General features: G+C 43.2%; 1 protein-coding gene across 5 annotated transcripts; it reads left to right on the forward strand.

The window, feature by feature from the left end:
* Positions 1 to 327: 327 nt before the first annotated feature.
* Positions 328 to 18,847, forward strand: LITAF (lipopolysaccharide induced TNF factor). Of its 5 annotated transcripts, none has more exons than XM_050906271.1 (5): positions 328 to 422; positions 6,842 to 6,951; positions 15,222 to 15,404; positions 15,809 to 15,965; positions 16,297 to 18,847. In XM_050906271.1, exons 3-5 carry the CDS (start codon positions 15,227 to 15,229, stop codon positions 16,403 to 16,405), a joined length of 444 nt encoding a protein of 147 aa, XP_050762228.1. In that variant the 5' UTR covers positions 328 to 422; positions 6,842 to 6,951; positions 15,222 to 15,226; the 3' UTR covers positions 16,406 to 18,847. The 5 variants fall into 5 exon arrangements, with proteins under 5 accessions (XP_050762228.1, XP_050762229.1, XP_050762230.1 ...); XM_050906272.1 differs by having other exon boundaries at positions 333 to 397; XM_050906273.1 differs by lacking the exon at positions 328 to 422 and adding an exon at positions 603 to 668.
* The last annotated feature ends 3,926 nt before the right edge of the window (positions 18,848 to 22,773 follow it).

Raw genomic sequence — 22,773 nt, forward strand, 5'->3', positions numbered from 1 at the left:
GATAATTTTTTTTTTTTCTTTCATGTGGTGGTGTCTGAACTAACTGATCTTGGTAACATAAGGGGTATTGTAGAATTAGGGGAGGGTTTTTTCCTCCTGTGCTACAAAATGTAGAGTCTGGCTACGCTCACTATAGGAAAGTTGCAGATCGCTTGTTTTAATTTGTCGATCTACGAGTAAGCCTCTTAGCAAGAGCTGCAAAGTTCCCCAATACTCGGGACTGGCCGTTTGTCTGGCAGAGTGGGGGAGTTACGGCGGTGTGCGTCAGTCATGTTTGTACTTCCACAAACTTTTTTTCTCCTTTCGTTTTCCTCCTGCCAGTGCTCAGACGCGCCGCTCCCAGGTGCGGGGACGCGCCAGCTCCGCTCGCAGCCCGGGCACGGGGAGGCCCAGCTCGGTGAGGAACGGGCGAGGCGCTGCCGGTAGGTCCGGGCGGGCGGGGGGAGGCAGCTCCCTCCGACCAGCGGGGCTCCGGGCAGGGCCTGTCCCGGGCCCAGGGTTCGGGGCGGCGGACTGTCCTCCCGAGGCAGCCCCCCGCGGGCGCCCGCTCGAGGTTCTCGGGGGAAGGGGAGGAGGAAGGCGAGGGTGGGCACGGGACAAGCCCTGCGGCACGGTGGCTTCACCCGAGCGGAGAGGAGGGCGGGCAGGCAGGCACCCGGTGCGGAGCGGTAAGGGCCGCGGGGCCACTGTGGGCGACGCTAGGCGCGCCGGGCTCTGTCGCGCTGCCCGGAGTCTGGCTGGTGCTGGACGGACCCCGCCGGGATCCGCTCCCGCGGCAAGCAGGGCGGGGGTGGGAAACTTTGCTCCACTGCCGGGGCCGCTTTCGAGGGGCGCAGCGCCGGCCGCCGCTCCCGGGCCCGAGCTCTGCCCTTCCCGGGGCCGCTCCCAGCCCTCCAGCGGCGCCCAGGCAGGGCCGGACCCCTCCGGCCCGGCTGCGGGACGGGGGAGCTGCCTCGCTCGGCGGGCCGGTCCCGCCGCGGAGGAGCCCCCGGGGCGCTGGGGGAAGCTGGGGCTTCGCGGGCGCCAGCGGTGCCCCGAGAGGGGCGGGCGCGGTCCCGGTCCCGGCGGGACGGTCGGGAGACGGCGCGGAGGAGGCCGTGGGCGGCGGCTCCTGCCCGCTCGGCTGCGGGCGCGGGGCCGGCGAGGCCAGAGCTGAAGCTGTGAGCTGTAAGATAAACGAAACTCAACTGTTGCAGGCGGCAGCCGGACTCGGGCGGAGAGTGTCCCTTTCCTCAGGGAATGGGCTTGAGAGCGGCGCAGCAGCAGTTTATTTCAAAACGGCTGTGCCCTGCCCCAGGGAGGGGGTTTACCGGCCTCACCAGTACCCGAGTTGAAGCCACTCAAATGATTATTCTGAGATTAGTATGTTACTTTTACCAAGTAATCAACAAATGTCTGTAACCTGTCCTGCTGGGGAGAATACACTGTATAGTACCATTTCTATTTTGCCAGTATAAAATTCAGTGTGACTCGAATGGCATTGGTTGTCTTACTAAAATAATAAGATATCATAGCCTTTTTTTGTAATTATTACTGAATTTTATTGTCATGAATGCCTGAGAAATTTACACAACTTTAACATAATATTTCTCAGCAGGTTGGTGAACTAGGGAGTTATTGTCCGGAGTTCAGATAATCAAGATGGTGGCCCAAGCAAGTGCTGTGTTACGGCTTGCTGCTGTGCACTGCAAAAATTCCGAGTGTTCTGATAAACCTGTATATCCTGCCTGATTGTTTAAAAAAAAGATTAGCCTCCAACCTGTGTTTCATTCCAGGTGCTGCTGATCAGCAGCTGTCTTAAACTCTGCTGTGCAGGGAGCCCCTGTAATTACCTCTGGTGTTGGAGAGCAACTTGGGATTTCTAGTGAAGAGGACCGAGTAGGAATTGTTTAACGTAAGGGATTAAATCGTGTCAAATTTTAGCAAGAGATAAAGAGTAAGGGAAGGGCAACAACATATTTGCTTGGCCAAGCTGGGTTAGGAAAGCTGTATTTGTAAGCAATTATTTTCTGTTCTTGTTTTTTTTCTTTTTAGACCAAGCAGAGAGGTGGGTTGTTACCTTCTCTTTCTCTTGTCCCCAGGCTAATCTTCAAGTAGTGCCCAGGATTGAGAGACACATGTTTGCACTGGCTGTATGAAGTAATAGTTCAAATATCTCGTCAAAGTTGACGTTTAAAGCAGAAGGGACATTAGCAAAATTAAGTTGAAAAGCTGACGTTGTGGTTACCTCCACAATACTTGGTATTTTGAGGAGATTGTTTTGTAGTCCTGATGTCATCTTGTTCTTTATTAGGAATTTCTGTTTTGATAGATAACTTAGAGACTGATACTTGGTTTTAGTTTTATACCATTCACTGTAGTACTTGGTAAATGTTACCTGTGCTTCAGATTTGAAACACTAACTTAAGAAGAAGAAAGGCACAGGAGAGGTGATTGCCATGCCAGGGATGCTGCCAAGCGCTGCGAAGACCCGAGACCTGTTCACATCTGTCTTCAGGAAGAGGGGGGGGTGGGGAAAAGCGAAAAAGCATAGGAGTCATTTTTAAATTGAACCAGCTGTCCAAAACTAGTCAGTGGTAAGAAATGAAAAATGGAACATCATTTAAAAATAAGCATTGAATGTTAAATATCAAGACTAGAAGTGTTCGTGCTGGAAGTTATGATCATGACCATTTTGAAATCTAGGAAAGGGTGTTGATTTCTTTGAACTCGCTCTTCAGTAAAGCAGAGGTGAGGATGGTCTTTGGTTGCACAGTGTGTGTGCAGCAGAAGGAGCTGTGTGTTGTGGTTTAACTCCAGCTGGCAACTAAGCACCACACAGCCGCTCGCTCACTTCCCCCCCCAGCGGGACAGGGGGAAGAGAATTGGAAGGGTAAAAGTGAGAAAACTCGTGGGTTGAGATAAGAACAGTTTAATAATTGAAATAAAATAATAATAAGAATAACAATTTTAATAAAAAGGAAAATAACAGAGAGAAATAAAACCCAAGAAAGACAAGTGATGCAAATGAAAACAGTTGCTCACCACCAACTGACCAATGCCCAGCCAGTCCCCGAGCAGTGGCCCCCCCCGCCAACCTTCTCCCTAGTTTTATTGCTGAGCATGACATCATATGGTATGGAATATCCCTTTGGTCAGTTGGGGTCAGCTGTCCCGGATGTGTCTCCTCCCAACTTTTTGTGCACCCTGTATTGGGTTTGCGTGGCAAGGTTTTGGTAGCAGGGGGGCTACAGGGGTGGCTTCTGTGAGAAGCTGCTGGAAGCTTCCCCTATGTCCGACAAAGTCAATGTCAGCGGGTTCCAAGGCGGACCCCTCGCTGGCCAAGGCCGAGCCCATCAGCAACAGTGGTAGTGCCTCTGTGATAACATATTTAAGAAAGGGAAAAGAAGCTGCAGGGGAGTAGCAGTTGCAGCCAGAGAGAGGAGTGAGAGTATGTGAGAGGAACAACTCGGCAGACACCAAGGTCAGTGAAGAAGGAGGGGGAGGAGGTGCTCCAGGCACTGGTGCAGAGATTCCCCTGCAGCCGTGGTGAAGGCCATGGTGAGGCAGGCTGTCCCCCTGCAGCCCATGGAGGTCCATGGTGGAGCAGATATCCACCTGCAGCCTGTGGAGGACCCCATGTCGGAGCAGGTGCATGCCTGAAGGAGGCTGTGTCCCCGTGGGAAGCGCGTGCTGGAGCAGGCTGCTGGCAGGACCTGTGGCCCCATGGAAAGAGGAGCCCATGCTGGAGCAGGTTTGCTGGCAGGGCTTGTGACCCCGCAGGGGACCCATGCTGGAGCAGTCTTTTCCTGAAGGACTGCACCCCGTGGAAGGGACCCATGCCGGAGCAGTTCGTGAAGAACTGCAGCCTGTGGGAAGGACTCACTTTGGAGAAGCTCGTGGAGGACTGTCTCCCATGGGAGGGACCCCACACTGGAGCAGGGGAAGAGTGTGAGGAGTCCTCCCCCTGAGGAGGAAGGAGCGGCAGAAACAATGTGTGATGAACTGACCCAAACCCCCATTCCCTGTCCCCCTGTGTCGCTGCAGGGGAGGAGGAGGTAGAAAGTTCAGGAGTAAAGTTAAGCCTGGGAAGAAGGGAGGGGTGGGGGCAAGGAGTTTTTAAGATTTGGTGTTATTTCTCGTTATCCTACTCTGATTTGACTAGTAATAAATTAATTTTTCCCGAAGTCGAGTCTGTTTTGCCCATGATGGTAGTTGGTGAGTGATCTCCCTGTCCTTATCTCGACCCACGAACCTTTAATTTTATTTTCTCTCCCCCTGTCCAGTTGAGGAGGGGGAGTGACAGAGCGGCTTTGGTGGGCACCTGGCATCCAGCCAGGGTCAACCCACCACACACCCCCAGCCAAAACCAGCACACTGTGACTGGGGGCTGTTGACCAGCATTCAGCTCTGTAGTTTAGTCACAAGGGGAAACTTTTCTTTTTCTAAAAAAAAAACCAGGAAGTCAGTGGGTTTTAAAAATACAGCTGTGGAATATTTGATACTACAAATATCGTCACAAAAAGTTACTGAGTTTAGTCATCTTTGACTGCTGTCTTATTCCCTCTTCAGCCTGCCAAAGCTGCGGTGTGAGTATGAGAGAGGTGTGAAAGAGCAATGCCTGTCCTCAAGGAAGTGATGGGTTACGACAATTACTGTTCCGGCGTACACGCTGCACCTGTAGCCAAGTCTGTCCTTCCGTACCAGCTCCTGTGTTTGTCCTAGCTACGTGGCTACTGTAAAACCCACACTGGACTGAGTGCACAATGCCCTTTCTAATAAACCTTTCTGCATTTCTACTTAGTCTGCTGGGAAGACCGTGGGACTGCTGAAATGGATAAACATTAGTAGCGTTTACTGATGTATTACCATGCCTCCAGTGCAGCAGATTAGTCCTGTGTAACCTGGAAGAGTGAACAAACTTGTGACAAGTTCTTTATAGAAATGTTTATAGACTTCACTGAAATCCTGGTGAAAGCTGTGTTGTGTAAGGAAGGCAGCAGTATTCGAGAGACTTTTCTGTACTCCAGGAAAGTGAAGAGGCTTGTGTCATTGTTGGGAAGCTTGTGCGCTGGGTCTTAGGTGTACTTTGTGTGGATTGGGTGACTCCAGCCCTAATCGGATGCTTAAGCCTGAAATTCTTTTTGCGTGTTGTCTTTTGTACCTGCGAAGTTCTTTGTAGGCATCTTTCAGGTCTTGAAAGGGCTTTTTGACTTGAGAGACATGGTCAGAAAAAGTGTAAAATCAAGAGATGCTACCTGAGGCCTATTTTAAAACTTTGAAGAATGACTGTGGAAACATGTACAGGAATTGGCTTGGCTGGAGAAGAGCAGTCATGGATTACAAATGAACTTGTTTATGTTGCTTAGAAATAACACTTAACTTTCTTTGAGGTTTGCAGTCTAGAGATGTGTGTCCACAGAGCCTTATCCTTGTAGTTGAAGGTTTAAGGGAGAGATTTTTTGGATGGTAAGTGAGGGAGAGGCTGAATAAATAGCTTACCAGAGCAGGAACCAACAACAATTTTCGATTACTTTTTTCTTTTTGGTATGTGGACAGGTGTGTAGGTGGTATATACAATAAGGGAAGTAAGTACTAGCTTCTGACTCAGCAGAGGAATTGGCCCGCACGGCTGCAGACACACTGAGGGTGACTGGCTGCATAACTGAGCTCCGTGCCCGCTCAGGTGGTGTGTGGTGGTAGCTGATTATGCCTAGGTACAGGATGGAAAGGAAGAGATGGGTGATCTTGGAGGGCAGCAGTGTTGACATGGACAGATACAGACATGAGTGGTGAGGGGGCAACAAGGACATTGTAAGACCAGCAGAGGTTTACTACACAGGAGGCAGTGGTTGAGAAATGTTGTTGGGAAGTGACAGTAGTAGAAGTATATGAGATAAACATTAGGATATGTAACTGCTTAAAGGATGATGTAGACACAAGAGAAGCTGGTTATGAGTTAAGGCTAAGACTTGTTACAAAGTTTGGAACCATGATAGGCTGGAGTTTCTAGAGCATCTCACAAAAAGGCAAGAAAATCAAGCTTGTCTTAAAATGGTCTTAAATTCCTGTGTTCGCTAATAGATATATTTACATTATGTCTTGTGAAGTAAGGGAAAAAAATAACAACATGTCAGGTCCACTAATAAAACCCAGCTTCCTTTTGATATCAAGATACTGATCCAGAATCTGCATTCCACTAGGTGTACAACAGTACTTGGGGTGGAAGGAGTATTTAATAGCCATATAGTTCCTATTGTTGCTGCCAGTCTCTGTACTTGGGATGAATTAGTGCTTCTCTAACCTGAACCAAGGTGGCAGCAACGGAGACAGCCCAGCAATTAAGGCAGTTTTCTGGAGAATTGTCCTGAGTGACGAAGTCATTAAAGCAAATGAATTTCTTTTGTTTACATCATGACTGGTATCTTTTGCATCAGTTTTGTCATAACTTAGTATTTAGTCTTTAGTGTATGGATAAAACCAGAAGTGAACCGTTGTAATCTTTTTCTAGTACAGTAACCTAACTTCTGTTTTCTGGGTGGTTATAGAGTAATTTAGGTTGGACAAGGGATCTCTGGAGGTCATTTGGATCAGCCACCTGCTTACAACCTAATTAGGTGAGGTAGTTCAAGGCCCTTTGACTTTGTATTCAGTTACAACTTTCTATTCCAAAGTGTGTTTCCTACTTCTGTTCTTGTTATAGAATTATTTACAGCCAGCTACGGTCCCGATGGGGAAATTCTGCATTATTATCTGGCTCGTTTACCGTACCTTTTGTTTGCTTCTAGTAAAAACTGTCCAGTCGTAGCTTCTGTTTCCTTCCAGCTAATCTGTTCTTTGCCCTTGTGTGTGTTGCCTACAGATTCTACTGGTATTCCCAGTGGGTGTTTTCCTGGACTTAAAAGATCAGATACCACAGTTGTCTATAGCCAGCAACTTTCTGCCGTGTGTAACAAAAGTGCAACAATCCAAGTAAGTCAAACCTCCTTTTTTTTTTTTTTTTTTTTTTTTTTTTTTTTTTTAATTTTCTTAGTGCCTGAGACTTTTTCCCCATGTTTCTTTCCCCGCCGAGTGCAGGCTGTGGTGTACTCTGTGCTTTGAGTCCTGCTCAGGTAATGTCTTTCAAATTGAGGAGCATAGCTTCTTGGAATAAGCTTGGGCAGTGGGGATATGTGAAGGACATTATATCCAGGAGAAGGCGGTTGGGCTGGGAATAGAGCAGTGGGAGCTGAGAGTCTGGCAGGAGTTTGAGACAAGCTGCAAGCTTTCAGGGTTAGATGGCAATGGCAGGGAGACAGTGGCTTGGCTCTTGTGCTCCTGACAACCGTGCGCATCTTCTGGTTTTGTTCTCAGTCGTGTCTGCTCCCTTGCTCAGCTGAAGCCTCTCACATGCCATGCTGTTTTGCAGCTTTCCTCTGGCGCCATTTCTCCTGCCAGCTCCTCTGCTGTGCTCCCAAGAGGTGGTGCCCAGCCCTGTGTCCTCATTCTGGGTAAAAGCTAGAATGTCCCTGCTTGAGATCTACTGTCTTGCACCCAAATGTGAATGACCAAATTTACATGTCTTGTTTCTTTTCATCCAACATATATACCGTTCAATAAAAGTCCCCGAAAAAATGAAAACTGCTAAGAAATCTATGAAAATAATCACTTCTTATACTCTTATAAAAAGTATGCTTTCTTGATGATATCGCCACCTTGTTCATCACTTGGATAGCCAGATACAGGCTTACTTTGTTTTCTTGTCCTTGCCTTGTCTTGCATGGCATCGTTGCTAGTGTGTTGTACCTCTCAGTAAAAATTCTCTAGAAAGCAATTTGATGTAATGAGTTCAGATAAATTCACGTTCAGCAACATTCCTTACAGTGGAAGATAAAAACAAACTATGTACTTCTTTTCTAAGTCATCCTAATAAATGTGTGTAACGGAAATGTCCCTTCTCTTGCTGAGAGTGCGTATGTATTGATTCTGAGTTTTGGAATGATGCTTTATGAAAGTAAAAACAGATGGTCTGAGATGTTGGGTCTGGTTTCATGATCTGCTGACGTTCCCTTGCGTGAATGTTGTTGCCATCTCCCCTTGTAACACTAGCATTTATGCTATTGTGTGGCCGGTGAGACTAAGGAACTGATGTGGCTGAAAACTCACTCCATAGTGGTAGACAGCCGAAGTGGCAAGTTGGATCTTTCTTTTGGTAGAAATAGTCTTAGATTGATTTAGGACATTTGCTATTGCGCTGTTTTAAGGATATAAATTTCTTTTGATAAAAACAGGAAAGTTGTAAATCCATACCAAACAATGAAAATGTTCTTAGTTCAAAGTTTCATATAGCTAACTATGCTTATCTTTTATAAAAATTCCTTATGACAGACATACACTCTGATTTAAACTAAAAATTATATTTTCTTTATGCTAAAGTTTGTTTTGGAAGGACTTCAAGCAAATACAGACATAATTATTTAGTTTTGAGGGAGCCTATTTAAAAGGAAGCAGAGCATTTTTGGTCTGTACCTCAGTGGCTGAGGAAGATTTCAGATAAGGAAAATTGTTCTGTAAGGTAGTAAGTGTATTTGCTTTTCCACTCTTAGAAGAGCAATACTTACTACTGTATTAAAAGCAGGTGCCAGGCTCAGGTTTGGCTGGACAGGGAGAGAGGGATGACTCTACAGTTTCCTCCATCTTCTCCAGCCACCCAGGAGCAACACTTCTGCGCATAAGTTTCTCCTCGTGTGGTGTGTTAGTGTGGGGACTGTGCAGACCTTTTTTTCTCCTCCCCGATAAGGGGCAGAGAGATTATCTACCCACAGCTAACCTTGAGGTGCTGTTGCTGTTACCTGTGTGCTGCTGTGGAATCCATTTCTGCTAGACTCTCGTGCAGGTCAGGAGACCAGTTGGGATTAAAAAAAATGTTGCCTAATGATTCATCTGTAATTGTTGGGTAAGGCATGAATGACTTGACTTACCTTTCTGCTTTTGACTTGTTCCCCCTCCCGTGTTTGTTTTTGTTTGTCCTTGGGCAAAAGGTATTTTTCTGCATTCCTAGAATACACATTTGCATCCTGTCTTCAGAAAAAGGCTGCAGTTTTAAACTACATAACGTTAATATACTGATCTGGGCAATATAAAAAACTTTCATAAGATGGAGGATGCATCCTATGGTGAGAAAATGGTAATAAATATGCATTCAGTTTTGGGTGTGGAGGGAACAGTTTGTAGTTACAGTGATTATCACTAGGTGAAGATGCATGAAAGGCCTGTGAGCCAGATTCTGACCCTGACTGGCCTGCATCGTGAATGGAGTGTGAGGAGGGAAGGGGAAGATGACTGCAGCCCTTTAGGTTTGTCTGTCTCTGTATTTGGGAGCATGACACAGATAATGGCGCCCTAATGTTCTTACAGTAAATCTGCCCCTTGGGAGGAAGGGAATCTTGAATACATTTCCCTTCCTAGAACAGACAGTGGCATAAGTTAATATGTGAATGTGTACTGTCTGGCAGTTGTAGCAGGCATAGGTTATCACAGGGCAACCTATTGTTTTGGGCACGTTAAGACCTGTGTAGCTTCTGGACTGTGATAAACATACATTCTTTCTTATTTTCGCTGTAATGCCTGTATGCATCTTGATGAAGAAGGTCAGAGTAAGAGTCTTCCTCATCTACACTAGGTTTTACAGTTTGATATTTCAATTAGCATTCTGAAGAAACTGCCCAACTTTTTACAAACCCATGTTGTGGGAGGGCGTACTGAGGAACGCTGTGCAGCTATTTAAAATAACCTATGTAGGTCATAGTCTAGATTTTAATTAGACATAAACATTATTGGACAGTTGTCTTGTCTGATGAGATATAACTCTGTTGAATCCTTCTGCAATGTGTAGCTGCCTCTGAGCATACTGCTAGTTTAAAGTCAAAGTTTTATCTTGGATGATTTTAGTCAGATACAAACCCTGAGGCCCGTGATAGAAGGCTGTAAGAATCTTGGCTTTATAATGAATGCTTGGTTAATAAGTTCTTAAGATAAGTTACCTTAGAAGTTCTGATTCACTCAATTCACTTTCTCCAATAGCAAGATAAAAGGAAAGTTTAGCCAGGTGTTGTGCTTTTTTTTTTTTTTTTTTTTTTTCAGGTACAGCCTGCAAATTCTCTGCCATGTTAAAATTGGCAGTTCTGGGTAGGGAGCAAATGCAGACCCTGCTTCTGGTTTCAGATTGCTGCATGGAGTTAGAGTTTAGGAATTAAAATGGGGGGGATTGTTTGAATTAGCTGAAATATGATTTTGCAAAATGCAAAACCCTGCAAAAACTGCTGCACACTACTGGGTTTTACTAAGTATTCAACAGTTTCAAAAGGTTTCTATTCCCCAGAATTCATGTGGCTTTACTGCAGTTGTAAAAGTGACATAGAGCTGTGCTGTACTCTCCATTGGAGAGAAGGGTATCCATGCAGTGTTCTGTCGGTAGAATTTGTTACTGGTCTTCCTGGTCTCTCCAGCTAGCATAAGTAACTAATCTGGTTTCATTTGAATAGAGTGGTTTGTGAATGCTGTGGATTTTACCAGCCTTTCTTCCTCCCTTTATGCCAGCTTTCTTCTGTATGTAGAGCAATTGACCTCCGCAGAAAGGAATGAACTGGAAGGGTGCTTTGTCCCATGCCAATGTTGTTCCAATGTGTGCTTATGAAGAAAGTGATTTGGGCTGAGAAAAGTGCTTGCAGCTCTACGTACTTGTGATTCTTTCTCTTGAGTGAATGAACAAAAAAGAAAAATCTGGAGGAGGGAGCTGGTGCTTTTGCTGCTTTATTAATTCTTCTCTGGTGTCTAGTGACTCATCTGCCCAAAGTTAGAGTGCAGCTGGGCACAGTGAGTCAATGTCCACCTTACCATTGTGCACCTGGAATACAAGAAGTTTTTTTATGAAGAGCAGAAGAATGATGTGGGAGGGGTAGCTGAAGCCATTGGTCTTTGTCTTACCACATGCATTTCTAAAGACTCGAAGCAAAAGAGTAGTGAGAGTCTGGGAACAGAAGCTAGAACTGCTCAGTTCTTCTCTGTGCTTCATGGTGTTTGGATCTGAAACTTCCAAATGTAAATGGAAACTTCTTGTGTATCAGTGTAAAAGGCCTGGTCTTGTATTTAGTGTGCTTGTTGGTCTTTCAATGTTTGCATATCCTGGTTTGAGATAGCTTTAATGTTGCCTCATGGTTTGTGTATATGCTACCTCCAGATAACTTTTTGGTGTATTTGACTTTCCTGTTACATCTCTTATCCTTTGTCTTTTCTTGCAGTCGGGTACCTGTCACCAAACAGTCTTCCCTTTTGAATTATTTGGGAGCAGCATTTGAGAGTCTGCTTTAGGAAGGCAGAACTTGTGGGTTCAGTTTCTGCTTCTGCCATCAGCTTGCTTTTGTGCCTGTTTATCTTTCAATTAGTAAATTGCAGCTGTTTCATAAGTAGCTGGGTGCAGTTTGTTAAGGTGTTAGACATTCAAGTCTTCCCTATCCTATATGGATGCTTAAGATTCTATGTCACTTTATATGACCTGGGGTTGGTTTGTAATATTAATGTTTTGTCCTCTTTGTAATCGGGCATTATGCATTAGTTGCTCTTCCCAGACATGTCTGTATCAGTGGTATTTTATATAAGAATGTATCTGTAAAACATATTATGATTAAAGTTATAAGCTGCTCTGTACCTATTTGCAGGGAGCAAAGTGCAAATGGAAACTATGGAAAGTCTATTAGTGCCGTAAGAGATTGCATAGGGAAGTATAACAGGCAGTTTACTTACTAACCCAGGCTGTAAGTCTTGCCTAAGCTGAAATAAAATGCTGAAAATCCTTTCTAAAATGTCCCTCTCACCTTTGTTTTCATTACTGTCTAATCCTTGGGTTAATGCTTATTGCCATATCAATTTACTGCAGTTACTATCTTATCTGAACCTTGAATATGTTTGATACTCAGAAACTATTTATAATCATGGTTGGTTTGGTTTTTTTGATTGGTTGGGGTTTTTTTTAGTGTGTGTTTTATTTGTTTGTTTTTAAGTAGAGGAAGCTGGTTTTCAGTTAGTTCTAGACCCAGTCCTGCAATGAGCTCTAGGGGCTGGTTTGCAAGCAGTTTGTTCAGGATTGGGCCTTACTTTCTTCAGAAGATGTAGCATCTCACTTCTGAACAGTGTACATAAAAGTAGGTGTTTAAAATGAAAAGACGTTGCATTTATTTTCAAAAGCAAGTGTTGAAATAATGGAAAATACAGTTGGAAGGGATGTGAAGAGGTTCTCTAATCCACTTAATGCTGAATGACATATAATTTCTGACATGTGTAACTGTTCTTAAAACTTTCAGGAGGGAAGGCTCTGCAACTCTCTTGCCAATTTACCTAGTGCTTAAATAGTCTTTATTAATAGACATAGGGAAAAGCTTATTATTTCAAAGTTTTTCTTACAGTTTTCCTTAAAGTTTACTCTCAGAGGAGTTTGTTTAGTTCTTCATTGCTACTTGTCTGTCTTCATTATTCTCTCTGGTCTTTTGAAACTAAGGAAACTCAATTTCTTTGACTTTTTCTCCAAGTCCTCTTTTCTAGCCTTTATGATTGTTCTTGGTGCTTTTCTTTGGAATCTATTCACCTATTTGTTTCTTAGATACTGTACTCCCATGGGGGCTTTCCCAGAGCAGCAGAACTTTTTCAACTGTCATACAGATACTGGTTCTGCTTACGCATCCCTGCGTGGTGTTTGCCGTTTTCATGGCACTGTCAGCTTATATTCAGCTTCTGGTCTGGTAGATCTGCTGGATCCTTCTCTGCAGTCTAGCTGCTGAAGTGATCAATTCTTCTGAATGAAGAATGTGATATATTTATTGAGTGATAGGTGGAAAGAGGTGCATTTTAAACAGTACAAAAAGCCAGATTTCAGGAGACCAAAGGAAAAAGGGGGTTCATTAGGCAGTTCTTTCATAGCTCACTAATAGTAGGACTCCATGTGTTAATTGAGAAGTCCAGGATGCTTAGACCTCAGGGTGGCTGTTACACAAATGTCTTGAAATGGTGATGAGAAGATCCTTTTTCAGAATATGCAGTGGAGAAGTTCCAGATCTGTGCACAAAATGGCTACATGCTTTCCTGGGATGAATCTTGCTGATGCAGTTGTTCGTTAAACTGGTGCTTTTGAGCATTGCAGTATACTGAAAATAGCAAACGAATTCTGGACTTCATCCGCACACGTAAACAGAATGGGATGAGGTAATCTGGGAGAACGTGGTTGTAGATGCATAGTTTCACAACAGTTATCTCTACTTTGGAATAATAAATTCTCTGATAAAGTAATCATTCTAGCTTAAACGTAAAAGGATTATTCAGGTCATTGCACAACAGTTGTAGGTTGGTTCTCCACTGTCTGTTGTTCCTCCACTGTCTGCTGTGACTATGTATTGATTTCAGTGTGAAAGAAATTGTGATCTTCCATTTTCTCAGGAACTAAATTCCCTGAAGGCAATTTAACAATGTAAGGATTAGCCAGGTTTTATGCTGAGATTTCCCCACCTTCCCCCCCCCCCCCCCCCCCCCCCCCCCCCCCCCCCCCCCCCCCCCAATCTTCTGGGCCAGAAAGCCAGCAGGGTCTTCATGGACAATGTTACTCTCGTTTGATTCTTCACTCTTCTTTTCCTTGTCCTTCTGTGTAGTGACTCTGCATATTGGGCAGCCAAGTTACAGCATACTTCCTGGACTGTAAAAATCCACAGTGTAGCTTGTGAGGAAAGGATTGTTCACTGGTTGGCCTTGAGAATTTAACCAGGTCTGAACTTTGATCTTTAATGTTCAGCTTTGAATCAGCTTGTGTCTGCACTTAAACACATTCCTCTTTGGTTTATTTTCGGGAGGAGATGTCATTTTTGTGTAGGGTAGAAAAGGAAGTTGAGCTGTGAACCTTGCAAATAGTTTTCTGAAGCATGTGACTACCAAGTTGGCTAAGCTGTGTATGTTTAGGTCCTGTTATTACCATGCAATGCATTGGTGTCCCAAGATGTGATACGAACAATGGGGAAAATGGTTGAGCTTAGACTGCCTGGTGTCTTGCACCACAAGACACTGCGTATATCCAGCAAGCTGCTGTTTTCAAAACAACAAGCTTTGAAAGTAATGCTATATTGTGGGTATTTTTATTTCTTAACATACTTTTTTTTTCTTTTTGTTCTCCCTCATCAGTGCAATTTCTCTTATTCCTTTTATTCATACTAGTGCTATGGTTAATTATAGCTTCTATATTACTATAAGAATATAGAATTAATATTCCAAATACAGGTTGCCTTTCCCAGATAGTACTGAGTGAAAAGACTTGCATGTATACAGAGGGATCGAATGTGCAACAACAGAGAATGGAGTGTGGTTCTTGGAGAGGTGTCTGATGATCCTTAGGAGGAAGAGAAAAAGGGAGATGCTGAATCAGCATTGATGCCGTGAGAGATTGTTCAACAAAGAAATTGGTGGGCAGAGTATAGGAAGTGGGTAGGCAGGGAGAAAGAGAGGAAGTCTGCACTGAAATCACAGTCATTTCTTTCCATTTTGGGAAGATGTAATGGTTCGCATTCTTGTACTCTGTAATGAAATAACAGTTGGTGGAGGAAAGCCGCATTAACAAACTCATTGAAACTTTGGTAAGCAGCAAAAATGGCAACCTTAGACATATTTGAGAGTTGTAAAAGCTTTCAGTTGAGTTGGATGTACTTAATTGTTTGGGGTTTCTTTTTCCTTGAATAGAATTTTTTTATTTTGAATCAGAGCAGAGATAGTCTTTTTTAAATATTTGAGCTTCACCACAAACCAGGCTCATGTTAGTTAGCAGCTATCATGTGGCCTGTCGTACTGTTTGATTTTTTTTCAGGAGAACGAGAGGGATCTGAAATACTGTTCTTGGAGAATTGGGAGAAACTGCCGGATAGCTTAGTTTACTAATAAAGATGCCCCATGTCCCTGTTTTAGCATTTTTAATTTATAAAGGAAGAATTGGTGGTGGGAAAAAGTGTAAAAACTACCCTGTGAAAAGGAAGAGGGAAGGAAGCAACAACAACAATGAAATCAAGATTAACATTTAATACTATCAAAACCAAGTAACAGTCAATAAATTTTATGCTGGTAAAGGTGCATTTTAATTTCATTATCTTCTTGCTTTCTGTCTGAATAGAGCCTAACTAGTTGTCACTTGCCCTCAATAAATAATGTCTTTTGTTATAACTTTCTCTGTTATGTTTTAGATACAATGTCTGCTCCGAGTGGCGTCCCTGTCCCATCTGCACCACCTTCTTATGAGGAAACAACAGGAATCAATGTGAGCTATCCTCACCCCTATCCTGTCCCAGAACCTGGCCAGAAACCAGATGGGAAGGGAATGAACCCTCCCCCATACATGGGAGAGCCTACACCAGCGACTAACCCCAGTAAGCCTCAAAAACTCCACTGTACCTCATGTTAAGGAGCTGTCAGGTGGCTGTGTAATAGGTGCTGTGCAGAAGATGAACGATTGTAGTTCACAGGTGTTCCCCACCTTTCAAAAAATATTTTTGAAGGGAATAAGGTGAATCAATTCTTGTGAATCCTTCAGTGTGCACTGGTATCAATAACATCATTTGACTTTCTGCAGTTTTTAATGCAGCCTTATTCTTAAGGCTGTGTGTTTCTACATTAGGCAATGCCATGGTGATTTCTCTTTGTCATTGTGCATTTCATTGCTCTGAGCCTCAAATATTTCACAGTAATAGCTGGTTCTAGCTCAGAGGAAGTTGAGTAACTATCCTTTTTTCCTTATTTACCCATTGAGTAAACAGCGTATGTCTCTGCTCAGTTACAGTTCAGACAGTGTATGTGCAGCAACCAGTAGTATTTTATGACCGCCCAGTTCAGATGTGCTGCCCTTCCTGTAACCAGATGATAGTGACACGTCTCTCATATGACTCAGGAGCTTTGACTTGGCTGTCATGTGGTGGCCTCTGCCTGCTGGGGTAGGTTGATTCCAATTTGCACTTTATTTTTCTCTTCTTGCATGACCTTTTACAGCTCTAAGGAGTAACAAAGCTCTCAGCTTTGTTGCTTTCTCATTCTGTCTGGGACCTGACCCTTTATGGTTTGAATAGCTTACATCTGCATTTAAGTCCTATAGGACCTTAAAGCAGCTCTAGAACACTAGAGTGATGGACTCCATAGCCATTTGTGTTCTTCCTAAAGCTTCATGGCACCAATTTTACTGACAGCTTTTGCAGGAAATGTATTTTACCTTCTTGTGTATGTAACAAGTGGTAAAACAGATTTTTTTTTTTTTTTTTTTCTTTGCAGGTGTATAGCTGGCTGCTGCTTAATTCCCTTCTGCATTGATGCCCTAAAGGATGTGGATCACACCTGTCCGAACTGCAGTGCTCTTATTGGTTCTTACAAACGTTTATAGGCAGTGTTTAAACATTGATAATTGATTGATGAAGTTGGTTAGCACCTCTACAAGCCCTTTCTGAAGCTTCATGGAGACTTCTGGCTGTTTCTGTGCATCCTGTCACTGGAAACCAATCAAAAGTAATGTTTATTGCTAGATTGTTTGAATAAGAATTTGCTTGAGGGGATTCTGACTTAGGTCTGTAAAAAGTATACATAATCTTTGTGGTCCACTCAGTCCAGCACCAGTTGATAGCAACTAAATGTTTTCCCTTTCTGCTTTATGCAAAACAGGTTGGTGATGTTCTTCAGTTAATCTTGTCTCAATCATGTTGCACGCTGGTGTGCTTTGCTTACAGTCTCAGTGCAGACTGAGAGGAGAACGTCTATGGAGACCTATATAGTCTCATGCTTGGTGTTGATGCTTTTGCAACAGCACTGTTTGCAAACTGGCAGGGAGTTTTTTGCCTCTGAGACAGGTGCCCCTCTTTGACAAAAGAAGTGATTTGCTGGCATCTTTTCATGAGCACTAAAATTCACTTTAGAACTTTCTTAGTTGAAAGAGAACCAAACCTAAAGGCTTCTTCCTTCTTGGAGGCTGCTTTACCAAATGGACAACTCAGGTTATTGTGCATCAATGGTGATTCAATCTAGTACCTGAATTTCCTTGCCAGTTTCAAGTCTGGTCATATCTCTACTCTGCAGTAAAGATGTTCATACAGGAATTTTTAATAGATACTTGCTCAGTGGTTTTTGTTTGGTTGGTTTTTTTACTGCTGATGTATAAGTCTGTGAAGTGTTCTCTCCACCCTGGTGGAAATGCCCATAGAGCCTTGGTTATAGCATTGGAAAACTTCCTTGTACATTTATGTAAGTCAACTGATAGATCATAAACAAACCTCAGCCTTATCTTAAGGCTTGAATTCCACGTGCAAAACACAGATACAGGACCTTGTCTTTTAATTGTTGATCTTATTGTTTGTTAATTACCGTTTCTTCATTAAGAAGGTAACATGTTTGTTAAGGAGTTTCTCATTTAGACTTGTACTCTGATTTTTCTAAATGAAAGAGCAGTTCTGTTTTGAGAAACTTAAGCTGGATATGATTATTTAAGATGATGATCACAAAAAATTAGGGAATGAGGCTCTGAAGGTTGAAGTATTTTACCATGTCATAAGCAGTAGACTTGGTCCAAATAACGTCTTGATGCATTTGAATGATACCTGTCTAGAAAAGGCAGACAGGTGTTTAAACAAGGCTATGATGCTAACACTGTATTAATCTCTGTAAAAGTAAAAAGCTAAAATAAATACAAATAAAAAATACTGCATTTACTGTTCTTGCCAAATGTGCCTTCTATAAATATTTGGTATAAGTTAATTTCTCAAAAGTATTTCAACACTTCACGTTTGAAATCCAGGAGTTTCGTGGATCGCAAATACAACCTCTAGGCCTTGTGTTAATTAGTTTTTGTGAACCGCTGCTGCTTGTGGGTCAGTCTGCAAGTGGTTTAAGAGCTTCCTTGTGCATTTGGAAAAAGTTTCTGATCATATGTCTCCCTGTACCATAAGAATTTACATGAGTAGCTACTGACTGGTGAGAGAATGACGGAAATATAAAGCTGGTAGTTTTGTAGCTTTCTGCTTTGATGCTGTACTAGCTTGCGTTTTTTGTCTGCTGCTGCACCACCGTAATGCTTTCCATGTTCTTTAAGAGCCTGGGTGATGCTCCATTGAATTTTCTATTCTGATGGCACAGGCAGTGATTCTAACTTATGCAAGCCACATGCGTTACTGTAAAACAATATTCCTCTCCCCCCCTCCCCCGGATTTCACAGGCAATGTACTTCTTGTCAGTTTATCATCAGAGCAAGACAGGAAGAAGCAATGAAGCATGCAGTGTTTCCAAAATTGATATTTGCTTGCATGGTGGGGAGGATTTTTAGTTCCTTTAGTACCCATGTCAGTCTGGTCTGGATAATCCTGTCATATATTCATTTGGTGAGTAAGTCTTCAAATTGTTACTCCTTTAGCTCCCCTTTTCTCTACAGAGTGATGGTTGGAAAATCTGAGGTGGTGCAGAACACTGACCAAAAAAAAAATTATGTGGGGTTTTCTTTGTTTTGTTTTATGGGCACAGTCCATTGCATCTCTTCAAATTCCTTGTATGGATTGAGAATAGGACACATAATGTTGGCAGCTGTTCCATCTAATTAAGCATTCTACAAAACCTTCTTCTGCCCCTTCTATACTTAAATTTCCTTAAATACAAAGCCTGTGTTTGTTTTTGTGTGTATGGAATCATCTACAGAATGCGCCAAAGTAACTTGCTTTGTTAAACTTATTTTAGACAGACAAATGCAGGATATGACTTGCTTTGTGTGAAAGTGCTTTGTGTTTGATTACGTTGAAGTTACTGTTTGTTTTTAAAACTGACTGTATTTAAAATAAAAACTTCGTCTTTCGTATCTAGTGCTTGTAATTGGAAAATTTATAACATTTGGAATGTTTCCAAACACATGAATGGCTGAAATGTTAAAATTAAGTCAAGAAATGTAATTACAGGGTGAAATTTTGCAGTCTTACTTGGGTCAAGTCTCTGATAAATGACATTCTCTGGCCTGCAGACTAACTGTTTATACACAGAGCCACATTTGAAAATGTGTTGTTTTCCTGCAACTCAGGGCCTTTAAATATTTTTTCAGTTAAAACTCCTTTGGGTAAAACTTTCACGTGCAATACAACTAAACAAGCACGGATAGATACGGCTACACTTTTACATACCAGTGACCGGTAGGAAGAAAATAGATATCAAATATCATTATGTTCAGTTGGAAAGAATCCCTGTTAATCATGCGAGAATACCCTGCTTTTTTTAATGTCTGAAGCACCTTTTTTTTCCTTTTTTCTCCTTTTTTTTTTTTCCTTTTCTCACTCTTGTGCGCACTCCTGCTCACTCTCTCGGTGCAGAAAATACAGGAAGGCAAGATTAATACTTCAAAAAATTTTGTTCTAATGCATTGATATTTATTATTTTTATTAAGCAACTTTTTGGTTAATTTGTTAATAAGCCAGTTGAGTTGTGAACAAATAGTTTTTCCTCTGTTGACAGATACAGAAGTGGCATGCTGACTTTATGTGCTGATGCTATTTCCACAAATAAGTAAGGAAAGGGCGTAGGCCGTCTGAAATCCTCCAGCTTTGCATGACAAATTTGGGTGAAGCCTTCCGCTACCCCCACCTTCATTAGCTTTCCAGGATGGTACTGCTTTCTGTTACACTTTGACAGTGTTATTTCCATTAGACTTCTATTTTTAATTGAGAGAACTTGCACAATGTTCAAACTTAGTTAATTCTGATGAGGCTTGAGCCAGAAGGAAATAAAATTTGTTTTGTCATGCAAAGAGGACCTAAAATAAAAGCTGTTAAAACAAGTAAAAAGCAGCTGATAGCCTTACAAGAGGGAGTTGTTAAGCAAGAGTAGAGTGGTTTCAAAAAGCTATTTATTGTAGTGTTTGTGAAAGCACTTCTGGCAGTCTAACAACAAGTTCTTTTTTGAAGAAATGAGTTGTGATTTGTGTACTCAAACCCAGTTAATTATTCTTCATAACTGAGCAGCAAAAGGTGAGTAATGCAGTATACATTGTCATCCTAGGAATATAAGAAGTGCAAGTACTGTGACAAAAGTGTGAAGTGTTTATAGTTCAAGTGAATTGTATTTTAACCTTTGTGTTCCTGTTTTCTTTATAAGATCCTGCAACATGATAACAATTCATTATGTTTAGAATTACTTCTGATGTGTTTTTGTGAGGTGAATACCCTCATGTATGATGTGCTGGATGTGAATCCAGTATAGAAATAAATTCTCTGATGAGTGTCTTAGTACTTTTTCAAACAAGGACACCAAAAGGCGCATGGTGAAACCTGGTGATTTCAGAGGAAGTGCTTCTTATTACCACTTACAATTGATTTTTGTTACGAATATTTTTGTTTAAGAATCTGAAAATCTAGTGTCTGTTTGAACAGGCGGCTGTGTCGTTTGGAGATGCTAAAAGTAGTCATGCTCAAGTCTAGAATAAACCAAGAGTGAGTAAGAGGCTTTTTGAAAGTCCTTTTGTGGTTGGCTGTTTTGCTTGGTCTTTGTAACACCACCCCCACCCCCCAGCTTCAACGAGCTCCAGAGGATTATTGCATTAACGGGGTGTATGACAGACACTGCTCTAGGATCTAAAGCCATGGTGCATTTGAATGTGACAACAGCACTTTCACCAAAAAAAAAAAAAAAAGACAAATCCACAGTAGTTTCCATTTCTTGCTCCACAAAGCCTCTGAAGCACTTTCTCCTGGCATGCTGCCCTGGGTAGCGTTGGAGGGAGGAAGGAAAGCAAAGCCTGCCCAGCTTGGTCTGTGTCTTGGCAACTAGTTGTACAAAAGTTACCCTAGGCTCATGCTTCACAAGAGGCTCTAGTTCTTAACAAAATAGCGTTGAAGAATTTTTCACTCTGGGGGGGTGGGTGGTGTGGGGTGGGTGGGTGGTGTGGGTGGGTGTGTGGGTGTGGGTGTGTTTTTTTTGTGTTTTTTTTTTTTTTTTTTTGTGTTGTTGTGTTGTGTGTGTTGTGTGTGTGTATGTGTGGAGAATGGTGAAGAACCTAAACCAACCCTTGACGCGCGGTAGTGGGCGAGATCGCCCTGTATTTCCGCAAAGCCGTTGTTCGCCCTTTTTGGCGCTTTTCGGCACTCGGTTCCGCGGTGGCCGCACCCCCGCCCGTCCGGCCCACGCTGCTGCTCGGGGGCGGCGCCAGGGGGCGCCCCCGCGCGCGAGGGCGGCGGGGCGGGCGGGGTGCTGCTGCCGCCTCAGCCGCCGCTCGGTCTTCCCCTCCTCCTCCTCCTTCTCCTCCTCCTCCTCGCCACGGCGCTTTCTCGCCCCCGCCGTGCGGCGGGTTTCTCGGCTTCCCCTCTGCGCCCGGGGGCAGTGGCCGGCGCCGGGTGAGGGGCGCGTTTGGGGTCGGTCTGTTGGGGGGTCCGTGTGGTGTGCAGCGACCGCCGCCGCGCGCTGCCACAGCCCTGGAGAAGGTGGTTGGCCCCTTCATTGCTTAGTTTTCTCTTAGTAAACGGCCTGGAAAATGTACATGTCTCAAAGCGCTTCTCGGGTTTGGGGATTTTTTTCCCAGAGAAATAATGTATTTGGAACGCTTTCCCCGAAGTTGTGCCCTGGGAAGCGTTCGGTTCTGTGAGGGCTTCCCCCGGCCACGGCCCGCACCCCGCCGACTCGCGTGCCTGCTCCGGCGGCGGTAGGGTGCGGCGGGTTTCTCTTCAGGTCTCATTATAGGGTCCAGCACTAGTAAAATCTGTCAAGACACCGAATAGTTGTAAGAACAGGTAGGTGGGAGCGGGAGCTCCTCGGCCCCCTGCGGTGGTCGGGCTCTGCGGGAGCTGCAGTGGCCCCTGCCGCCATCACAGAAAGACGACGGGCGTGCAGGTGTTTGCGTTTAGAGGTGCGAGTTTGGAGTCATGGCCAGGGGCGCTTTCCTGCTGTTTTTGGCTATTACTGTTAAACGTGAGTTTTATAATAATATTAATTTAAAAGAACTTGTGGGGCTGTTACAGAACAGACTTTACCAGTTTGTTAAAGCTCAGATTTTCTTGGCAATACTAGTGTAGAGTTTTCAGGTGTCCATGGACATCCTTACGCGGTTGTGTGCTAGATGGTATTTTTGATTAAATTCATTTTGCAAACTTGAGTACAGTATCTGTTAAAATGGATGAATACTTTTCTCAGACTTACTGCCAGTGTCGATCTGCTGTGTGCATTAAACTAGTGTGTTTGCAGCACATGTGCCTGATTTTCTTCAATATTTTAAGATTATCTAGGACAGCACCATGGTGGAAATTTTTCTTTGGGAGGTTCTTTGTCTGCCTGTTTTGGGGGTGGTGTTTTGATTTTTTAGAAAAATCTCATTTTGGGGGAGGTAGGAGAAAAACACTTAAAAGATGCTAAGCTTGTTTTTCAGTCTTGGACTGCATCCTGCACTTACCAGCCCACTCAGATGAGTGAAGTTAGTCAAGTACACAGGATACTAAATGTTACACTGTGTTTTATCTGAAAGATTTGGCTTCATCATGCATTTAAGAGGCTACTGCAAATCGGGCATTTAATTCCTAACTTAGAAGTTTCAATACAAAGGGCCCAAAATTTGTGATATACTGAAAAAAGCTATTTGAAATACTTTTGATAAAAAAGCCCTGGAGTTTTGTTTGTGAATTTGTTTGTTCTTTGGTATATGAAATTGTCAAGATTCAAGCAAGCTCTTGAGTGTGCTCATACACCTACAATAAGATATTTTTCTTCCTTTTTATTAATATAGTTTCTTCCCTAAGAAATGGGAAG

The sequence above is a fragment of the Gymnogyps californianus genome, chromosome 15 (genome assembly GCF_018139145.2).
Source record: "Gymnogyps californianus isolate 813 chromosome 15, ASM1813914v2, whole genome shotgun sequence".
Classification (NCBI taxonomy): domain Eukaryota; kingdom Metazoa; phylum Chordata; class Aves; order Accipitriformes; family Cathartidae; genus Gymnogyps; species Gymnogyps californianus.

Excerpts from the sequence above, each read along its gene's own strand:
- LITAF (XM_050906271.1), top strand. The coding sequence starts at position 15,227 with ATGTCTGCTCCGAGTGGCGTCCCTGTCCCATCTGCACCACCTTCTTAT. Across the intron at positions 15,405-15,808 it reads TACACCAGCGACTAACCCCA|TTACAGTTCAGACAGTGTAT; the intron begins GTAAGCCTCAAA and ends GTCTCTGCTCAG. Across the intron at positions 15,966-16,296 it reads GGTGGCCTCTGCCTGCTGGG|GTGTATAGCTGGCTGCTGCT; the intron begins GTAGGTTGATTC and ends TTTTCTTTGCAG.